The sequence below is a fragment of the Podarcis bocagei genome (assembly GCF_964188305.1).
Source record: "Podarcis bocagei genome assembly, chromosome: 16".
Lineage (NCBI taxonomy): Eukaryota > Metazoa > Chordata > Lepidosauria > Squamata > Lacertidae > Podarcis > Podarcis bocagei.
In genome coordinates, this window is record NC_138142.1 from 1,127,501 (window position 1) to 1,146,111 (window position 18,611).

At 49.8% G+C, this 18,611-nt stretch overlaps 1 protein-coding gene across 1 annotated transcript in view; it reads left to right on the forward strand.

The window, feature by feature from the left end:
• Positions 1-11,859, forward strand: part of SEZ6L (seizure related 6 homolog like) — a 194,009-nt gene extending 182,150 nt beyond the window's left edge. The window contains 7 exon segments of the mRNA XM_081174523.1: positions 2,679-2,873; positions 5,422-5,613; positions 6,606-6,800; positions 6,944-6,976; positions 8,530-8,644; positions 9,052-9,154; positions 9,993-11,859. Of these exon segments, the coding sequence (XP_081030649.1) occupies positions 2,679-2,873; positions 5,422-5,613; positions 6,606-6,800; positions 6,944-6,976; positions 8,530-8,644; positions 9,052-9,154; positions 9,993-10,022 (863 nt within the window). The 3' untranslated portion in view covers positions 10,023-11,859.
• Positions 11,860-18,611: the final 6,752 nt, after the last annotated feature.

Consider the following 18,611-nt stretch of genomic DNA (forward strand, 5'->3'; position numbering starts at 1 on the left):
TTTTCTTCTTGCGAGTTTTTCGTCTTGCGATGCACGGTTTCCCATAGGAATGCATTGAAAATCAATTAATGCGTTCCTAGGGAAACCGCCTTCAGACCAGGTCCGGGGACAGTCTGTCCCCCGACCTCTTCTGAAGGCTGGGGGGGGGACAAGGGCTTTTCTTCCCACCGCCAGCCTTCAGAAGGCTGTTCTGAAGGCTGGCGGTGGGAAGAAAAGCCCTTCTCCCCACCTCCCGCCCCGCAAGCTCCGGAGACAGGAGGGCTTTGCTGCCGACCGCCAGCATTTTAAAAGCCCCCGCTGTCCCGGGGCGATTTTAAAATGCTGGTGGGTGGCAGCGAAAGCTTCGCTGCCGCCTGCCAGCATTTTAAGATCGCCCGGGACAGCAGAGAAGTCTCCGCTGCCCCGGGGGCTTTTAAAATGTTGGGGGTCGGCAGAGAAGGCTTCGCTGCCACCCGCCAGCATTTTAAGATCGCCCGGGACAGCAGAGAAGTCTCCGCTGCCCCGGGGGCTTTTAAAATGCTGGGGGTCGGCAGCGAAGGCTTCGCTGCCGCCCGCCAGCATTTTAAGATTGCCCAGGACAGCAGAGAAGTTTCCGCTGCCCCGGGGGCTTTTAAAAGTCTCCGCTGCCCCGGGAAGGCAGGCAGGGGGAGCAAAGACTTTTGCCCCCCGCCGGCCTTCAGAAGAGGTCCAGGACCTCTTCTGAAGGCGGGCGGGGGGCGAAAGTCTTCCCCCCCGCCTGCCTTCAAAAGCCGTCCGGGACAGCGGAGAAAGGCGCTGCCTTTCTCCTCTCTCCCGGGAAGGCAGGCAAGGGGGAGCAAAGACTTTCGCCCCCCGCCCGCCTTCAGAAGAGGTCCAGGACCTCTTCTGAAGGCGGGCGGGGGGTGAAAGTCTTCCCCCCCCCCGCCGCCTGCCTTCAAAAGCCCTCCGGGACAGCGGAGAAACGCGCTGTGTTTCTCCGCTCTCCCGGGAAGGCAGGCAGGGGGGAACAAAGACTTTCGCCCCCCGCCCGCCTTCAGAAGGTGTTCCCGCCCCGCCGCCCGGCTTCGGAGCACCGTTCCGAAGCTGGGCGGCGGGGGCAGGCTTCTCCCCGCCGCCCCTTGCTTCAAAAGAGGTCCGGGGACAGCGGGAAGCGCTTCCCGCTGTCCCCGGACCTTCGGCTGCGGGGAGAAGTTCGCTTCTTCCCCACTGTCCCCAGACCTCTTTTGAAGCAAGGGGCTGCGGGGAGATCGCTTCTCCACGCCACCCCTTGCTTCAAAAGAGGTCCGGGGACAGCGGGAAGACCCGCTGTCCCCGGAGCTTGCGGGGCAAGCTTCGTCTTGCGAAGCAAGCCCATAGGGAAATTCGTCTTGCGAGGAAACTCGAAAACGAAAAAACCTTTCGTTTTGTGAGTTTTTCGTCTCGCGAGGCGTTCGTCTTGCGGGGTACCACTGTAGATAGATAGATATGATAGAGAGAGAGAGAGAGAGAGAGAGAGAGAGAGAGAGAGAGAGAGAGAGATGTTGATAGATAGATAGATAGATAGATAGATAGATAGATAGATAGATGATAGATAGATAGATAGATAGATAGATAGATAGATAGATAGATAGATAGATAGATAGATATAGATAGATGATAGATAGATAGATAGATAGATAGATAGATAGATAGATAGATGATAGATAGATAGATAGATAGATAGATAGATAGATAGATAGATAGATAGATATAATAGATAGAGATAGGCAGGCAGGCCAGAGCAAAAACGCAGAGGGTGGTGGTGCAAACTTGATCCATGGCCCTTGGGATCCTGCCTGGCCACCCACAGTGCTGATTTAGGGACCTGCAGCCAAATCCTTGACTTTGAACTCTCACTGTCTGGAACTCCTCCCAACTCAGTCAGGGGCATGAAATCTGCTGTGGCTGCCTAGACTCTGTTTCTGGGCTCTGACCCGCATCTTCCCCAGCCACTGTGAGCAGAGGTCAGCTGCATCTTGATGGTCCTCACAGGCTCTCTGGCCCTATGCAAACTGAGACCCAGAGTTCCCCTGGCTGGTCCCATGGGCTTTTGTCAGCCTGCTTCCCCCACCCCCACCCCATCTGCATTTCCCACTTCTCAAGGCCTTGGCAGCCTCAAGACCTTGACAGCATAGAGCCCTTTCCATCAGCAACAGCGCTGATTTCTTCCTCCTCTGGCTTTGCCACTCCCTCTCACCAGGGAGGGTGTTGCAAGCCACAGGAGCCAACTCCTAAGAGCCAATGTCCCTTGGGGGGGGGGCCTAAAATATTTGAGGGGGCCAGGGGCTGCCAGAGTTGATGGGCATTGCCATTCAAGTGGTGTGTGGGTGTGTGCCACATCTTGTGATGGATTATGTGGGGTGGGGCCTACTTGCCCCCCCCATATTTTATTCAAGTTGGCATCTCTAAGCAGGGCGCATCCCATCACCGGGGCAGCTCTTCTGGAGACGGTGCCATCCAAGCTGTGTGCACAAGCTCCTTAAAGGAGGCAAAATGTTCTGTTAGAGAAGCCCAGGTTGATGCAGCCCAGATTTTGAGAGTTCCAACTCCAGCTTCTCTAGAACTTGATGTTTCCTGCAGCTGTCAAATAGCTGCCAAGAGGGTATTTGAGGTGCTTGAGGAGCAGGGTCCAGCTGTGTACCCGGCTGCTTCTTAACTGCAAGTTCTCTTTCCGGGTACAGAAGTGTCGCGGAATGACTCCTGTTCAGACTTGCCTGAAATCCAGAACGGCTGGAAGACCACATCTCACGCAGAACTTGTTCGTGAGTCCAAGATCACCTACCAGTGTGACCCAGGCTATGACATTGTCGGGAGTGACACCCTCACCTGCCAGTGGGACCTCAGCTGGAGCAGCGACCCGCCCTTCTGTGAGAAAAGTATGGGCTTCGCAATGTAGGCAAGGGTGGCATGACCTGTGCTGACTCCGCGTCTGCCCTCCTCCTGACTCTTAACACGTCTTTCCTCATGGTTTGAGGAACCCTCCCTGCATCTGCCATGTAAGAGAGAGCCTTGCACCTTGCAGAGCAGCGCTGAGGGGGCTCCCCCAGTTTACACAGTACGATCTCATCTTACACAGAGGTATGCCCAAGTCCTTTGGAGCTGCCCAGCAAGTCGGGGGAGAGCTTAAAAGCTCTTTTTGCAGCAGGTAACTCAAGAGGAACCAGCACAAAGGGAGCTTTTAAGGCCTCTGCCTTGCTTGGAGGTCAAGGCCAGCAAGTCAGAATAGGACCTGGGAGGCCAGGGTTTGAATCCCCATTCAGCCATATGGAACTCGCTGGTTGACCTTGGGTGCTGGTCCCTGCCTCTCAGCCTAGCCTACCTTGCAGGGTTGCTGTGAGGATTAAATGAGGAGTGGGGAGAACTGTGTATGCCACCTGGAACTCCTTGGAGAGAAAATGTGGGGTGCAGTAAATAACTATCAAGGGCCTCTTAGCACACCAGGTCCAGAAGCCTAGTGATCTTCACAGGAGATCTCACGGGAACTCCAACAGTCTCGTCTTGAGCTCTCCGCCTTGCTTGGATTCAACTTGTGCCATTTCAAGCAGCTGGTCTTCAGCCCCATGTAGCTGAGATCACACCAGTTCAATGTGCATAAAATGTGACCGCTCTGAGCAGCCTCTGCTGGGGATTCCCAGGACCCGCTTTGGATTGCTGTGCAGGTGCAAGAAGGGCTTGAGTGAACAAAGATGCCTTGCCATTTGGCAGCTAGAAGCCCCAGCTCAGCCAGCTGTGGTTTCTGCTACGAGTGTTATTATTGTCATTCTGATCTGCTTTCCTCAAAAAATGACCCCCAGAAAAACATACAAAAACACTGTCTGAAACCAAGCATAGCAACCCAACCAATAAAAACCTGAAAATACAGCTCTGCAGATAAATGGCAATTCTTACACATCCCAGTACATTAAATGAGGCACGCTTGGAAGAAGCGGACCATTTGGATCCCTTCCAGTTGGGATTCAGGCCTCATCATGGGACTGAAACTGCCTTGGTCGTGCTGGTTGATGATCTCTGGCAGGCTAGGGACAAAGGTGAGAGCTGTTTCCTAGTTCTGCTGGATCTCTCAGCGGCCTTTGATACCATCGACCATAACATCCTTCTGGACCGTCTAGAGGAGCTGGGAGCTGGGGCCACTGTTATACAGTGGTTCCGCTCCTTCCTCCTGGGCTATGTAAGTGGAGGGTGAGTGTTCAGACCCCTAGGCCCTCACTTGTGGGGTGCTTCAGGGTTCTGAGCTCTCCCCATGCTTTTTAACATCTACATGAAGCCGCTGGGAGAGATCATCAGGGGGTTTGGGCTGGGTGTCCATCAATATGCGGATGATAGCCAGCTCTATCTCTCTTTCAAATCAGAACCAGTGAAGGCGGTGAAGGTCCTGTGTGAGTGTCTGGAGGTGGTTGGAGGATGGATGGCGTCTAACAGATTCCTGACAAGACAGAAGTACTGTTTTGGGGGACAGGAGGCGGGCAGGTGTGGAGGACTCCCTGGTCCTGAATGGGGTAACTGTGCCCCTGAAGGACCAGGTACGCAGCCTGGAAATCATTTTGGACTCACAGCTGTCCATGGAGGCGCAGGTCAATTCTGTGTCCAGAGCAGCTGTCTACCAGCTCCATCTGGTACGCAAGCTGAGACCCTACCTGCCCGCGGACTGTCTTGCCAGAGTGGTGCATGCTCTGGTTATCTCTCACTTGGACTACTGCAGTGCACTCTACGTGGGGCTACCTTTGAAGGTGACCCGGAAACTACAACTAATCCAGAATGCAGCAGCTAGACTGGTGACTGGGAGTGGCCGCCAAGACCACATAACACCAGTCTTGAAAGTACATTTCTGAGCACATTCCAGTACATTTCCAAGCACAATTCAAAGTGTTGGTGCTGACCTTTAAAGCCCTAAATGGCCTTGGTCCAGTATACCTGAAGAAGCGTCTCCTACCCCACCGTTCTACACTGAGGTCCAATGCTGAGGACCTTCTGGCGGTTCCCTCCCTGCAAGAAGTGAGGTTACAAAGAACCAGGCAGAGGGCCTTCTCGGTAGTGGCACCTGCCCTGTGGAACGCCCTCCCACCAGATGTCAAAGAGAATAACAACTACCAGACTTTTAGAACACATCTGAAGGCAGACCTATTTAGGGAAGGTTTTAATGTTTGATGAATTATTGTATTTTAATATTTTGTTGAAAGCCGCCCAGAGTGGCTGGGGAAGCCCAACCAGATGGGTGGGGTATAAATAAATTATTATTATTATAATTATATTGAAACCTTTCAAACTGAAGGGTGAAAAGTCATCAGATTTCAAAGCTTTCATGAGGACTAGAAGCATTTCAAACCGGAAATCCTCCACATCCTACAATACTGCAAGCTAGAAAGACCAACTCTTGCCATGGATGCCCCCAGTTCTCATCTAACTCTGTTCCTTTCTCTCCTCTAGTTATGTACTGCACAGACCCTGGGGAGGTGGAGCACTCAGCCCGTTTGATTTCTGACCCCGTGCTCTTGGTCGGGACCACAATCCAGTACACCTGCAATCCGGGCTTCGTTCTTGAAGGAAGTTCTCTCCTGACCTGTTACAGCCGCGAGACGGGGACACCCATCTGGACCTCAAGGCTGCCCCACTGTGTTTGTACGTTGGGCTCTTAACCCCTCTTAATGCAAAACTCACACACTTCCTGGAAACGAGAAGCCACGGTTGAGTTGTGGGGGTCTGCAACCCCTGTGGGTTGGCATTTGAATATAAATACAAGAATACCATATGAAGCTGCCTTCAACAGGTCCAGGTCCTTGATAGATTTGGGCTCAAAAAGATCTCTTTTAACCAGCAGGAGCTCCCTTCAAGGCCTCGGATGGAGAGGGCTCTTCCTTATCATCTAGAATCGTAGAATTGAAGAGTTTGAGGTGACTGGGGGTCATCTAGTCCAACCCCCAGCAATGCAGGAATCTCAGCTAAAGCATCCCTGACAGATGGCCATATGACCTCTGCGTAAAAATTTTCGTTTTTGTCATTTGAATCCATTGGTTTTAGGCCCTACCCTCAAGCTTGCTCCGTCTTCTGTGTGACAGCCCTTCATATATTTGAAGATGGTGATCTGCAAATATGGTGCCAGAAATCTTTTTTCCCTGAATATGCCAGGAACTGAGCCAAATCAATATTTGTTGCCAGCAAGTGGTTGGATGAGCCCTCCAAAAGACGGGTGGAGAAGCACTTGGCTCACACCTGCAAACAGCTGTCAAAAGGTTAATTTGTGGCCTTTGCTGTGAGAAAACCCTCGTTCTTCACAGGGAAGGTTGCAAGGCAATGCTTCTAACACATTTGTGGGGCAGGAGAGGCAGAGCAGCACTGCTTATGTGGAGCCAGTCTTGCTTGAGCCGCTGGGAAAAAACACTCTCTGTCTCATGCAGTGTGGCATGAGGACCTGGGAGACCAGAGTTCAAATCCCGGATTTGGCCGTGAGCCTTGGGCCATCCATTGACCCTCCCAGCCTAACCTGCCTCACAGGTGGGAGCTAAGTGCAAGAAATAAATCCATGCACCCTGAACCAAAGAAGCTTCATGCAGACCTGATTTGGAGGGGGAAAGAATGTTCAAAGGCTTCCTGCTCTGTGTGTTTCCTCCTAGCTGAAGAATCCCTCGCCTGTGAGAACCCAGGCCTACCAGAAAACGGATACCAGATCCTCTACAAGCGCCTTTACCTGCCCGGGGAGTCCCTGACATTCATGTGCTATGAGGGTTTTGAGCTCATCGGAGAGGTCACCATCAAGTGTATTCTGGGGCAGCCCTCCCGCTGGAGTGGGCCACTCCCTGTCTGCAAAGGTACTGTTCCCTGGAAAGAGAGAGGGGCCAGGATGCAGCCGCTTGCTTGCTTGCCTGCCTGCCTGCCTCCTTTCCCTCATCTTCTCTGTGGCAGCCTCTGGATCAAGCAGCCCCAAGCTAACCTACCTGCCTTTCTCTTTCAGTGAATCAAGACAGCTTTGAGCATGCCTTAGAAGGTGAGCAGAATATTTTCATGGGCTCCCCAAGTTCCAGAGTCAACAGGACCCAGATTAGTTTTCCTTTGGAGTTTCTGTCATGTGTGCTTTATTGGCAAATCCATTAGGAAACAAAAAGTTTATTAAGATGCAAAAAAAAAAAGTAAGATCTTTTAAGAGAAAGATATTCCAAAGAAAAAATTACAGGAAATCAGCAAATTCCCCAACAGAGCAAGAGAGCAAAGATTAAATGCAGTCCTCTGCTCCTTCTCTAAGCCCATTCCCCAAAGATTCCCACTTCCCTACAGATGGCTCTCAATGGCTACCAGCCGCAGTGACCGTGCTCTGCCTCAACAGGTGGGGAGAGCCCTCTTGTGCTCAGAGCCTGCATGTAGGCTTACCTCTGGTGGGCCACTGTAAGAGCAGGGTACTGGACGAGATGGGCCACTGGCCTGATCCAGCAGGCTCTTCACGTGTTCTAGAGACAGAATCTTCCACAAGCTCCTTTGCTGTCCTCCAGTCATTGGCCTCCTGGCCAGCCACCTGTTCTTATAGCATCTCCTTGTCCATCAAATGCTCCCCGCAGAGGCCCCAGGAGCAAGGAATTAGGGAGCTTTCAATTTGCCTCTCCTCTGAGATATGCATGCCTTATATCCTGCCGTGGATAGCAGTTGTGGATTCCAGACCCAGGGCAATTGCTAGGTTTCCCAAGTAACTATTTAATTCCCAATGAACAAACACAGAAAATATGCATTCCATGTAATATGCGTACAAGATCCCATTCCTTCACAGCCTGCCTACATTGGGATGGGTGACAGCTGACATTCTCCCAGCCACGGCCCAGTAAGCAGGAGTCAGGGAGATGGCAAGCAACCCGTATGGGCAGGCAAAAAAGATCTTTGCTCTTGGAAATTACCACCAGGATTTTCTCCGTCTTCCTGCCCGACAGAACTGTATCCTTGAGCTTGTGGATTCAGGAACTGGCTTGGAGTGCAGACCTACTTTGCTCTGGCTAAATGGAGGGCAAGAGAGCTGGGCTCTTCTCTGCAGGGGAAAGCTCTGTTGCTTTAACAGACAGTCATTGTTTCCTCAGCGCTAGCTAATTGTGGGAAAGATTGTCTTCTGATATCTGAAGATCTGTCTTGAGTGTTAGCCATCCATCTCCCTAAGCCATGAAAGACCAGGGTGGGTGCAGCTGCAGAAACTCTCACACTCGCTCAGGTGCCTATTTGGCAGCTGCCCTTTGCCCACTCCTAGAAGGGCAGAGTTGGGAGGCAGCCTTTCCCCTCAACTTGCTTGCATTCCCCCCTGGGATGAGGCTGCTCCCAGAGGGCTTGTGTGGGAGGACCAAAGGACACTTTGCACGGAACATGGACACCCATTTCTTTCCTGTGCCTGTTCAAAGCCTCTTAAGCACCTAGCGGTGCCCTTGGAGGGAAATCCATTTCAAGGCTAATCTCCAGTCTGCAGCTTCCATTAGGTGCTTTGGGGTGTCAGTCTTGGGTGCCCTGTAAGAGAGAATCCCATGGGGTGCTTACCTGTCCAGGATCTCACCCCGGCACTTCTCTCTTCAGTAGCTGAAGCTGCCGCAGAAACGTCCTTGGAAGGGGGGAACATGGCGCTGGCCATCTTCATCCCAGTGCTTGTGGTCTCTTTGCTGCTGGGGGGAGCATACGTCTACATCACCAGGTAGGAAGGCAGGGTGGTGGCAGGTGCCCTCTCTGGTTCGGGAGGTGTTTGGGGCGTTTAGAGGGAGGGCTCAGCTTCTGAGCCAGCTTGGCTGCTTCTGCCAGCCCACCTGTAGCTCTTGGCTTCTCAGGGACCTTTCCTCAGCACCCTTGCTCTGTCTTTGTGGCACTGTGCTCTGGGAGGTACATGTCAATCTGTGGCAAACTAATGGAGTGGGAGGAGGGGCCCTGGGGCAGCTGGCGTTCAGCCCCCTTCCAATGATCCCAAAGTCCTGGGACATCAATGCATCATCTCCCTCAAAAGCACCCACCACGAGTGCTGCTGGAAGGGCTTGGAAAGTGTTGCTCAGTGGATCCCTTTGGACTCTTGACTCTTCTCCCTGGTGTCTCTCTCTCCCCAACTCACAGGTGCCGCTACTACTCCAGCCTGCGCCTTCCCCTCATGTACTCTCACCCATATAGCCAGATCACAGTGGAGACAGAGTTTGACAACCCAATTTATGAGACAGGGGTGAGTTGACGGATTCCTGGATTGAAAGCAGCATCTTGATTTGGCTCCACGTGGAACACACAAGTCCCTGTGGAGGCAATTGTGAGGCAGTAAAATGTCTCAGGACAGTCCTGAATGTTGCCCTCATTCAAGAACCACAATGATGCTCCCTTGTCTTGCCCCATGTGCCATCACAGTAGTTTCTGGGCCTCTTCATAGTGGCCACATGGTAAGCAGAGTCACTGGATGAAATGAGCTGCCCTTTCCAAGGTTACAGCTTGGGTTTATTTGTTCAAGAGACTTGCCGTTGGTAGTCTGAGAACAAGGCATAACATCCAGCCTCACTGCATGCTTCCAGTCTGTGGTCCTACTAGTGGCAGCAGCAGCAGTCCACAACCATCTTCCTCTCTTTTGGCCTTCAGTGAGGAGTCCCCATCCCTCATCCTGATTGCCAGCATTCTGTCAAAGATGGCAGGCAGTTTTCTCTCAGTGCTTAGCATGTCTGTGAATATACCGTGACATCAGAGCAGGCCAACCAATGGAGGAGCTGCCATACCCTAAAGGGGTTGCCTTTTATGGAGTGAAGCTGTGTGACTCCTTCTTCCTGCCCCAAACTTTTAAAAGTTAACATGAATTTAAAACCTCAAGAATGTAAAAATTCAACAACAACAAAACATTGGTTTTTTAAAAACAAAACAAAAAACCCTGAGAAGTATTCAGAGTGCAGAGGGCCCCTGAAATAAAATAGTTCTGACCAGGTGTCTGAAGCTCTAAGCAATTTCCCCTGCTGAAAAGACATAGCTGGCACCCTTTTTGGAGCAAAGGCAGCCGTTGACCAGAGTCTGTTTTCTTTCCCCAGGAAACACGAGAATATGAAGTATCCATATAAAGCTGACCTCCTGGAACTCTCCAGACACAGCCTAGATTTCTTCTCCCAGAACCTCCTCAAGTGATAAATGTCCAGTGGAGTTTGGCTGAGAGCTTGACCATGTTGCTCCTTCTCCTTTTGCCACCTTCCTCTCCATCTTGAAGTCTTCTCCAGTTATGTTCCCGGTAGTATCAAGGTTGGGTGCTGCACTCGAGATTTGCAGGCTCTGGAGCTAATCCCTGCTCACCAAGACAACCTCCTGTATGGCTGCATAAAAAATAACACTGTGGTGCATTCGTTGTGTATTGTGAGTTGGGGTTTTCCTTACTGTCGCTTAAAAAGGAAGCTGCTTCTGGTCCCTGAGCGAGCTGGGCAACGCCAGGTCCAGTGGGCAGAGGGATCTCTTCTCATGGCAGCCACTGCACTCCCCGCCCCCCCCCCCCCCGGAACTTGGTGCTGTGTTTTCCTCTGTTTGAGCTGCTGGAAGAGAAAGTGGGGCCAACTTGTAGAGGAGCTTGGAAAGCCACTGGTGACTACCTGAAGAGCAACAGTGACAAAATGACGAAAATCGTGTGTTGAAATCTCATCCCATTTTTGTCTTGAATCATGGATGTAAACCAGTGTAAAATGGCCAGTTAGGGGATGGTTTGGCTAGGGAAGGCAGAGAAAAATGTCTCTGGAAGCTGGACAGCAGATTGGTGAATTACTCCCAGCTGGTCTTACCTGCCTTCAAAGAATTCTGTGGCTGCTGCTTAAGTCTGCTGTCTGCCAACTTTTACTGTACCTCAGGGCAAAAATGGCAGTTCCAGGCTCTTTGGTTCATGTTGTAGTGTTTCTGCTGCACACATTGGCGCCAACAACATAAGAAAACGGTGGATCTTTGGCTCCCTGAAAGGCATGTGAAGGAATGGTGTGTGGGTGTGTATTGGATTAGTGGCTTCTGAACATGGAGGAGGGAAATGCTGCATCCAGTCTTTTTTGTCTGGAATATAACAGGAAGCAGGCAGTTGACCATACTGGCAACTGTTTGGTCCCCCATCTTCAGTTCCCAAAGCAGGGTATAGCAAAAGCCCCATCATTCACACAAGGTTCCTGTTCAATACATCATGTTTGTGCGTGAGAAACATTGGAATTCTGAATCATCGGGATTTTGCACTGTTGGGCCTTTTTTTGTAAAAGCCACCTGGAACAACTGCTTTAGATGAGCTAGATCAGGAGAAAGGAGTGGTCTGCAAAACACCACTTGCCTTGGGGCATGGGACAAATGCACCCGATTCCCCTTCCCACCAACTCCCTGCCTGCTTTCACACCGGAAGGCCCTGCAGTGTGGACTGTCTTTGCTCCTGGACGATTGTGCAAAGAAAGCAAACTCAAACCTGCAGCCTTTCCATAGGAACATGAAGATGGGAAGAGCACTATTTGGACTGCAGAGAAACACTGCCCCTTTTGCCGCCCCTTCCTGCCTCCATCCAGCCTGTCCCCCTCTCAAACCATCCCTGTTATTAATGGGTAACTGGAGGGGCAGCTGATGCCCCTCTTGGCATTGGCATCTTTGTAAAAATGGTGAAATTGTAACCATGGCAATGTTTTTTAAACGTCTGTTTTAGTTTAGAAACCTGGTTTGTGCGTCTCTGCAGTTGTCAAGAGTAAGGCGTAGGGGCTATTTAGTAATTTACTTTTTCCTCCCCCCCAAAAAAAAAATTACAGGAAAAAAGAAGAATGTGTATTTGTAATTTGCAGTGGTAAGAGGAGGGAGGGGGAAAGTGCAAAAAAAGAAAAATTGTACCCAGATTTCTGTTTCCATTCTTACAGGTCTCTTTTTATAAAATTGTTGGGATTAAATATTTTTAAGCGAAAACTTCCATGGGAGGTGGCAGAACTTAGTGTAAGTTACCTTAATAGAAATTGTACTGCTCTGTTTTTTAATGGTGAAGGCAACAAGTTGTCGGAGTTTGGGAGTGTAGCCTTTCTAGGCCTTTTTCAAGGGTAGGAAGAGCATTGCGCAGGGGGGGGAGGGAGGAAGGAGCCAATACAGACACCGAAGGGTTAATTCAGAGAAAGAGCTTTACTCTGCCATCCGGGGTAGCAGAAGGCACCTGCGTGATAATTCACAGCAAGCACACCTGAAACCATTTTTACAAGCAGTTTATATCCATCTTCCAGATTCCCCTTTCCCCCTCCCAATCTTATGAGTTTGCACACAATGTTGGCAGAAACAATCTCTATTCATGATGAAAAAAATTGTTTCTCTCTCTGGCTCTCCTGGCGCTGTTCCCGGAAGAAAGTTGCAATTGGTAAGACAAGCTGGATGTGCTGCTGGCAAGGCCACTGAAGGCCTGGGAAACAAAAAGCATTGTTTTCTCAGCCTTTTTTTGTTACAGCAAAGCTAATGCTAGCTAATGCTTTGTTAGCTACTGAATCCTCAGAGAAAGTAATTTGAAAGTCTTGAGGCCTGGTTGAGGGGGGGGGGGTGACTACACAGGTTTTTGGGTAACCTAACCTGTCCCCTTCAGGAGCACAGAGGATGCTGCTGCCACATGGCCTGGGTGGCAGCGCCATGGGCTCCCGGGTGGATTTCTGACTGGCAGATGCCAACGGCAGCCAAGGTCTCCCTACACACACCTAAGGCATAGTTAACCCAGCACTGCAGTTCCTTACTGCATGGGATCCAAATTGTGTGGACTTCTTTCTGTGTAGTTGGCTACCTGGCATTGGGAATATGACAAATCTGCCTGCTCAGTTCATCCACACATCCAGACTGGATTTCTGCCCATTTTTTGACAAAGGCCCCGTTTTCATAGTCTCTAACTGCCCTGAAAATGTCGAGACCATAAGGAAAACCCCCAAGGCATCTTTAGGCTTCTCATTTTGTCATGCAGAGTCCTGGATTCCCATCTTTGTAAACCAGAAATACCGTATTTTTCGTCCCATAGGACGCTCCGTCCCATAGGACACACCTAGTTTTTTGGGGGGAAATAAAGGGGGGGAATTTCCTTTATTTCCCCCCCAAAACCAGGTCGGGGAAGCCGAACCAGGTCGAGGAACAGTGGGATGGCGGCGCTGCGCCTCCCTGCTGTCCCCTGAGCTTGTGGGGCTGGCCGATGTCTGCCCGGCGTGCGGGGCGCTCTGCTTCAGGGTGCCCCGCGCGCCGGGCGGCAGGCTGCTATCTGCAGCATGGGGAGCCCTGCGGGGAACTCCTGCAGGGCTCCCCACACTGCAGATGTCTGTCCGGCGCGCGGGGCGCTCTGCTTCAGGGTGCCCCTCGCGCCGGGCGGCAGGCTGCTATCCGCAGCCTAGACAGCCCTGCGGGACCTCCCGCAGGGCTGCCTAGGCTGCGGATGTCTTCCTGAAGCCTGGAGAGCGAGAGGGGTCGGTGCGCACCGACCCCTCTCGCTCTCCAAGCTTCAGCGAAAGCCTGCATTCACCCCATAGGACGCACCCAGATTTCCCCTTCATTTTCGGAGGGGAAAAAGTGCGTCCTATAGGGCGAAAAATACGGTAGCTTCACGCTGGGGGAAGCGGGGGGGGGGGGTTGTCAACCCAGGCTGCTTCCTTCTTCTTCTTTTTTAATATATATTTATTAGCATTTTCTATAATGAAACAAAAACAAAAATAAACAACCATAAAAGACAAACTATAACAGACATACAAAAATGTAAAACTTAAAAACAATTAAAAACACATAAAGTTTCAATTGCTTATTTCTTTTAACTTATTTCTCAGACCTCCTCACACCTTCCCTTGTATTCCAATTCAAATTATTAACTCAGCAAATCCTTATTACTTATTTCTCAACTTTAACTTAATAAATTTAACATATTATTATTTTACTTTTTCTCTTTCATCCATTTCCTCAATTTATTTTTGCTAACCTTATTTTCATTTAATTTAGTTCATTTTAAAAAAACAATATTACCTTATCCAAACTTAAACATCAATACTTATACATCAATACTCATTCTTAAAACATTTTTTCTAAAGTCGATCCAAATTCCCTTCCACGAATTTCCCAATTTTCATACAAATAACAAAACAAAATAAAAACAAAATAAATTATAATTATGTACCCTTTGGATTCCCAAACTCCACCCCCCCTTTCCTGGTTTCAGTCCCCGATAAATGTCTATCAGTCTTAATCTACTATCAGCCTGGAGATCTCACATCCGAGGCTCTTAATTCTCTCTCAATTCCTCTCTGCCGGTTTTTTTGATAGTCCTTAATATTGAACACCAAATCTCGGAGAAGCTCTGGCCCAACGAGATCCATGTTTCTTCCAGCCAGACCTCCATACTTAAAAGTGGAGCCCAAATATTGTTTCTTACTCCTTTCAAGTCCAAATGTCCCCAAAGCTCCAACTTCCACCTTAAGCAAGTTTGTAATCCTTAGGTCTTCGGATCTCCACATAAGAAGATCTCTCCATTTTTCAATCTCCAGTTCAGGCCAGATTTTCCACATCAAGTTTTTATTTTCCTTTGTTGCCATCATGTCTGGCCTCAAGCTCTCCTTTGTCATCTGCAAAATTACAGCTCCTCCATCCTTTTCTTCAGGGACAACATATATCTCCTTCTCCAAATTCTCAAAGCTCTCAAGTTTCTCTTTTTGTCCAGTTGAATAGACTTCCTGATTCAAATCCTTATCAAATTCAATGATGTTATTTACTGTTAAGTCCAGAGTTGTAACATTTGTAGCCAAAACATCAATTTGGCCTTGTAACTTTCCCAAGAGAACAAAAACTCTGTCCAGTTCAGCCTGAATTTTCCCTCCTCCAGCCATTCTTGTAATGTCCCAAAACCCCCTATAGAGGGAATTTGGTTCCTTGATAATCCTTCCAGTTCAAATCCAAAAATCAAGTTAGTTTGTATCAGCTCTTCCTTGTTTTCAACAAATTGTAAGAAAATTGTAACAATTATAACCAGCAAGAGCAACAGAAACAAAGTTCTCTTTTTCTGTCTTGACAGCCAATTTGACAGCTGTCAAACTCTTCAGTACCTCATCAACAGGCTTTCTCACGGAGCACACCCGGGTCCGGGGGGGTGGCACATTAGCTCCCAAAATTAGCTCTTTATCCTCCAGTAAAATTTCTTAAACTGCCAAACCGTGAAATTAAAATCTTTTACCAAAAAAGGGGGGGAAGGGGGTTCACTCGACCTTAGTTAGCAGGTCCTTGCTTTAAATTATTTACAAGGAGGGGAGGCGGACTTCCTGTTTACACCTTCCCCGATGTACCTAATTCATAAAAATTTTCTTTACAATTCCAATTTCCGTACTACTCACGGGTTGTTACTTTAAAGTCCAATTGCTCACAAGAAGAAGTCAGCGCTCTCCGACAACGGCAGTGCGGCTTCACTCCGCAGGAGAAGCAGTCGACTCTCAGCACCGCGCTGCTCACCCCGTCCCCGTTCCAAAGCCTTTAAAAAGGCTCCTTCGCAGCTCGGGGGGCCGCAAATGGTGCCCGCCAAGTCACCACGCTCACAGGCTTCACCGCCTGTGATTTTTCATAGAATCATAGAATTGTTGAGGGTCCCCGCGTCGCCGCAGCGGCAAGACCCGATCCTGCGGAGCTGATTCCCTCCGGAGCTCAGAGGGAATCCGCCAGTATTCGATCGCGCTAACCCGGAAGTCAGGCTGCTTCCTTCTCCTCCTCCTCCTTTGCTTCGGCTCCTGGGAATCAGAGAAGGCAGGGGGGGGAGGGAAGAGTCTTGTCCTGGGTCTGAGGGGGAGAGCCAGGCAGGCAAGGCGGCTGGCCAGCCGGTGGAGGAGCAGGGGGGGAGGCTGTGACTCTCCAGCCTGTCGGCCATCAGCCATCCATCTAGCTGGAGGAAGTGATCCCCGGCCTGAAGAGATCATGAGAAAAAGTAATAAACATCTTCACATGAAGAAAAGCCCCTGTCCCCCTGGCAGTGATGCTGATGTAGAAGAGAACGTTCCTATTTTCATCTGAGGAAGGTTGAAGGGCAGGTAGTTCCTGTCCTCGCAGGAGGCTGCATTCCATCATTGCAGGGTCTTATTAAAAGGCTATGCAATAATTTCTTGCTTGGCCTAGTGACTCATGAAGAACGATGGGACGATGCTCATAGCTGCTGTCTCCCCTCTCCCCTTTCCATGCAAGGCATTGTCTGGGGATCACAAGGACATAAGAACTGCCTTGCTGACTTAGCAGAAGGTTCACCCAGTTTTCAACAGCAGCCAAGCAAGCACAATTCACAAGCAGAGCCTCTCTGTCCTGTTTGTGTCCCCTGACACCTGAGTAGGCTCCCTCTAAAGAGGGAGGCTCCATTCTTAGCTGCCATGCATAATGGCTACACGTAGTCCAATCTTTCCTCTTTCTAAATGGTGTGAGGAGGTGGGCTGTCAATTTCCACAAGCAAGAGCCACAGGAGGCATTTAAGGCTTCTTCCCAAGCTGTTTATCTTGGGATGCCCTGTGCAACTTAAGTTGGAGAACCAGGGGCAAGTGGGAATGGGGCTGCAGACCAGGGGTCACAGACTTGCTGTATTTCAGGTCATTGGGCTCAAATCAGACTTCTGGATCCCTCTCAAGAGAGGATTCAAAACTATTTCATCTCTTTGACAAATTGTTTGTGTTTTCCCCAAAATGTGCCTATCCAATCCTCTGAAATCCTGCTAGACTTCTTTGAGCTTTGCCCATCCTGGCAGGGGAAGTTAGTTCATTTCACTGCAATCCACTTCAGTTTTCTTATGACTTGCCTCACACACTTTGTCTGCACCCAAAACGCCCCACAAACAGGATGGTTTTTCTTTTTCCGCTTGTGCACCCACAGTCACATCATAGCAACGGTAGTGCACTGTGCTAGGTGCTGCATGGTTTTTAATGGCAGTTTTACAGGTACACCACAGGCCACCTGAATAAAGCTTGCAGACCACTGGTGGTCAGCTTATGGCCAGAAGTGTAATAGTAGATTTGGAAGTGCAGGATCTCATCATGGCACACACATCAACCACACCCCCAGAAGAGACTGAACACATGACTGCCTTCCTCCTGTGCACAGTGACCAGAGAGCTCCGTCAAACTCAGTGATGCTGACCTGACCTTTGGCTGCAGAAAAACACCCTGAGAATTCTTGTGCCAAAAGATGGCTGCCGAAAGGCAGCCTTCAGCCAACCAAAATGCAAAATTCAGCTTTTAAGTAAACAACCTAGCAAAATAAGTACTATTATTAATAAGAATAAACACTCTTTTCCACCTCTTTTATATGCCAGAACAAGGAGGAGCCCTCAGCTGCCCTGGCTGGTGCTCTGGCAGAGGACATATTTGCTCCTGCTCTTAAAAAAAGAATCCCTGGAGCTGCAGTCTGTTGCTACTGCCCTTAGGACAGAGGAGATACCTCTGGGAACTCCAGGGGCTGCTGAAACATTGCAAGTCTTGCCATCTCTGTGGCAGCAGCTCCCTGCCCTTCAATTGCTCTGTGCCGAAACATAGAATCATATGTCATCTTTTTCAGAATCCAAATTCTGTGTCTAGGAAAATAATAACAACCCCCGTTTATTCAAATAAACCACAGTTTTTCACTTAGTTAGACCTAATTAATTCAGAATTAATTCATTTGATCATGGACTTTCCTTCCCTGGTGATTTTTAAACTGAGGTTGGGTGGTCAGCTGCCATGGATGCCTTAGCTGAGATTCCTGCATTGAGAGGTTGGTCTAGATGACTCTGGTGGTCCCTTCTAGCTCTACAATTCTGGGCTTCTGTTATCTGTCACTTCCTGCAGGACTCTGCAGGGAGGATCACTGACTGCGGTACTGAAATCTGTTTGACTCATCTTCTTTTTGGCCTGAAATCTGGGGGCTGCTGACCACCCCATTGCTTGGGCCATCACCTCCCTGCCATGGAGAGCAACCCCCATGGACCAGGGGTTGTGTACTGGAGCACGTCTCCACTGGTGCAGTTGTGCCTGATGTGCTGGGGAGGCGGGGGGGGGGGCGGCTAGATGCTGCCTTGCCATCAAACTCAGCCAAAGAGGCCATAAACCTCCAAGGCTGTACCACATTCACAGGCTAAAAGGCTCCTTTCTCAATTGCCCAGCTAGCATAGAAGCAGAGGTTCTGTGTGGCTGTGTTACCTAGAGACATCCTTCCCCATGGCCAAGATCCTTCTATAATGTCTACGCACAAGTAAATTCCATTCAACCAAGTTTCCTCCCTGGCAATTTCAAATAAATGTTTATGACTCCCCCCCCCCCTGATGCCACCAGGGGGATTTAGTGAGTATTCATCCTGTGAATACCCTCCCTCAGTCATGAAAAGGTAAGGCAAGCTTGCAGGCTCAGGCCAGTGGCCCCGTCAGCCTGGCCAGCCAGATGCCTCCATGGGAAGCCTGCAAGCAGGATCAGGGCCTAAGAGCCTTCTCCCCGCCTGCGTTTTCCAGCAACTGCTATTCAGAGGCTGCTCCTATGATGGCAGGTATAATAATGATTATATTGTTGTTGTTGTTGTTGTTGTTGTTGCTGCTGCTGCTGTTGTTATTTTAAATATCAAATGATATTTCACTCCTTTCCCCCCAAATCTAGATTGTAAGGGGTGAGATATTCTTGGTGGCTGCACCCCTCCACAGCCACCAGATGGCATCAGGCACTCGGTTTTGGAGCATG